The sequence below is a fragment of the Condylura cristata genome, unplaced genomic scaffold, assembly GCF_000260355.1.
Source record: "Condylura cristata isolate star-nosed mole 26May11 unplaced genomic scaffold, ConCri1.0 scaffold00006, whole genome shotgun sequence".
Lineage (NCBI taxonomy): Eukaryota > Metazoa > Chordata > Mammalia > Eulipotyphla > Talpidae > Condylura > Condylura cristata.
The window spans coordinates 24,153,356-24,156,968 of NW_004567107.1; the positions used below are offsets into that span (position 1 = coordinate 24,153,356).

A 3,613-nucleotide genomic window follows, 5' to 3' on the forward strand; every position below is an offset into this window, starting at 1 on the left:
ATATAAAATAGAAAAATAATCTCATTCTTTACTTCATGTCTACATCTTGAAAGGTAAAAATAAATGAATTGTTATTCAGAAACCAAGTGCCATCCACACAGAAATTTTTTCAATCCCTCAAGCAGGCATGTTTCCCTTGAGCACTGACACATGTCATTGTGCCAAGAGGTAGGAACTGCTTTAATTTCCCTTAGGGTTAAGTTTAGCAATAAGAAAACACATTCAAGGGGTTAATTCCAAATAATCTGAAACTAGCCAGTTTTTCTGTGATTTTGGTTCTTCTTATAGATTTTTTGGGGGAGGGCATGATGGAGTGAGGGTATCCAGCATGACTTCTAGAATGAGCCACATCTTTGAGATTACTGGAATAACTCAATATCAATGGAAAACGCCAAAGAAACCCTAAAATAATGTATCTCAACCCCTACATCACTCTTGTTCAAAGATTCTCACATTCAGTTCTCAGATTGCTCCATTTCAACTTAACCCTCTTTATACCCCTTCTACCAACAGCCTAAGGGGGTCCCTGATGGCTGCTAAGAAATCGAGGTTCTAGTGCAAGTCTGTATGTGCCCAGGGAGTCAGGGACACAACTCACTGAATATATATAGCCAAATTCTATAAAAAGATGATTCCAGGTCATTGTTTCTTCATACTTAAATGAATGAGCAGATTTAAGGAGTCATCTCCTTAAAATGGTCATGTCATATGAGCTTCCTATATCATGATATGTGCTTTGTGCTAATCCCCCTGCCCCAATTAAAACTTCTACTTTAATGTTCCTTTAGTCAACTGATCATAAAATGAGGGAAAATCGACATTTTACCATATGGCTCTTATGTAAAATTCATTTATACCTCAAATAGTGTATCTCATTTAAAACTAGTAACTTTATCACCACCAAGAGTATCCATTCCATATTTCTTTCTTTCTTTCTTTCTTTTTTAATTTATTTACCTATACATACATAACTGGGATACAGGCCAGAGGCGCAGGGGGGGAGATAGGATTTACCAGAGACAGAGTGGGGAGCAGAACAGGCAAACTGGCTGAAATACACTGCTGAGCAAAGCAGGAGAAGCCTGCCATGCCATGTGGGTCACCTCCCTGGCCAGGGATTGAATTTGTGCTGCAGTGGCTGTGATAGCTTCAGAGTGCTGTGCTTTTAACCCGTTGTGTCTCTAAGGAAGGCCCTGCTCCATATTTCTCATGAGGAAATAGAAGCCCAAAGAAGAAGGGTGGTTAACCAAAGTCAGGGAGCCATCAGTAACAAAGCTTGCACTAGAATCTAGATCCCTTAATTCTTAGCTGAGTATCAAACTGCAATATTGTAGAGGACAAGGGTCTTTCCCTCTCTGTATCCCTCAAAAGCACACGCAAAAACAAATGAAAAGTTAAATCCCTTTGGTTTAAACATGAAAACATTGCTATACCAAAATCCACTTTAGGGGGATGCTTCTGGCAATTTGTCTATTTTTGACCCCACAAAAATCAATAAACAGAACAGAGAAAAGCAAGCCTCACAGAGGTCATGATCCAAAAAAAGATATATTAAATAACAAGGTTGTTAGACATTTTTCTAAAAGCTAACACTGAGCTAAAGACAGCAGCTGCATATATTCACAATGATAAATACACTTTTTGTCATGCCTGCTTTCAAATACAAAAATAAAGCTGCTAAACAATTCTTAACAGAATGAACATGGAAATCACTGGGACATTTCTGAATTTTAGCCTCACCTATATGAGAATCATGGTCCATATTCTTTCACCTCAGAGTGTCATGAGAAGCAAATGAGATTATATAGGTGAGAATACTTTAAAAGTAAATTCTAATCTGTCTAAACTAAACTAGCCACACTGAGATATAGAACAAGCCTAAAGACCTGTATCAGGCTGGAAGCTGGTTTAGTGTTCACTCTATCCCAAAGTTTTAACAAACTAAGTCATCGGGCTTAGCCAACTAGTAAACAATATAGTTTTTTTTGTTGTTGTTATACTGTAGTTTATTTTTACATCATTTTGTGTCTTTTTCCATTTCAATTGTAATCCCCGTGGGCTTCCCATTACCAAATCACTCATGAGCCATCACCATAGTCCAGTGCACTTCCCCTCCCCCCATTAGCATAGTTAATTTTAAAAAGACTGTGTAAGAAAAAGGAAGAACAATTACATTACCTGACCCAGACCCTGATGTTGTCATGTCATAAATTAAATCTTTTAACGTAGTGCCCTCTGAAATAAAAGGACGATCTAGTGAAGGATCCTCTTCGTTGGGCACGCGATGGTGAATGACAGTACGGTTATGGCAGATATAGACCATCAACATTAGGGAGATGCAGACGAAGCAGACTGGCCCAGCAATGACGGCAGCCAGTTCCACAGGACCAAGACCAGATGGTGGCTTTCCTAGAAAACGACCTCAAGTGAAATAAACAACAACAAAAATATGCTGTAGGTGGCATCCAAAATTTCCTAAGCGTCCACATTTCCTGCAGTTGGCCACTCCCACCATTAGTCAGAGAGCCTCATTACACTAGTTAGCTCATAAGGCTCAAAACAGCAAACAAATTTGGCTTTCTCCCATGGCCGTCATTTATGACCACCAGTTCTGTAAACATTCACTTACACTTTCCTGTATTCTTTAGCCATCTAAATAACAAGGCTGGCCAGCACCAACATTCTAGGACATACTCATGTGTCATTCTTAGTTTACTAAAAAAGGAACCAATAATGTGGAACAACTCCTAGTGTCTTCTTTTTTTAAAAAATAGTTTTAGCTTGTCTTCATATTTCAAGGGCAGGAGAGGAGCTAAAGTATAACACAGATAAGCGTTAAGTCATAAAAAATTATTAACATCTATCCTCACTGCCTCAAAACAACACGTACCTTCACCAATTTGTATCATGCAAAATATAACATATTTTGCTTTCTCAATGGTGTTTACATGCATGTTTTCTAGTCTATTTTAACCACTTAAATTTCTGATTCAAGATTATGTATTTTCTTATTATTTTCCACTGCTTCAGAAATACAATAACTATGATGGTATTCATCCTAAGTTTTGTTGATTCACTACAAACCATGATCTCTCATGTACATTTTTCTCATTTCTGGCATTGTTTGGATTGACTTTTTATGATAAAGAATCATAATTCAAATAAGTTATTTCACAAAGAGTCCATGGGTGCTTACACCTAACTACTTAGGTTACTGCCTTTATATATGAAAAAAATTTATCAATATATGCTGTTCTATTGCCTTCTGATTTTTAAAAAAAGATGAGGTTTTTTCTTCCTCTTATAAGTAAACAGTGTTCACCTGCACTGAAAATGCAAATAATTTTTCTTTATCCTTAAATCCATTCTTTTTTCTTTTAAGATTGATTTATTTATGCATATAGAACTGTGGTACAGGCCGGAGGCACTGGGGGTGAGAGGCTTCATCATGAACAGAGTGGGGAGCAGAAGAGGCAGACTGACAAAGTACACTGCTAAGGGGAACAGTGAGTGAGACAGGAGAGGTCTGCTGAGCCATGTGGGTCACCCCCCTGGCCTGGGACTGAACTTCTGCTGACACGGCTGCAGCTAGCTTCTTAGTGCTACGCTTTAA

At 38.1% G+C, this 3,613-nt stretch overlaps 1 protein-coding gene across 1 annotated transcript in view; it reads right to left on the reverse strand.

The window, feature by feature from the left end:
* Positions 1-3,613, reverse strand: part of TGFBR1 (transforming growth factor, beta receptor 1) — a 26,422-nt gene that overhangs the window by 19,220 nt on the left and 3,589 nt on the right. The window contains exon 2 of the mRNA XM_004677482.2: positions 2,179-2,409. Within this exon, the coding sequence (XP_004677539.1) occupies positions 2,179-2,409 (231 nt within the window). The remainder of the gene's footprint in view (positions 1-2,178; positions 2,410-3,613) is intronic.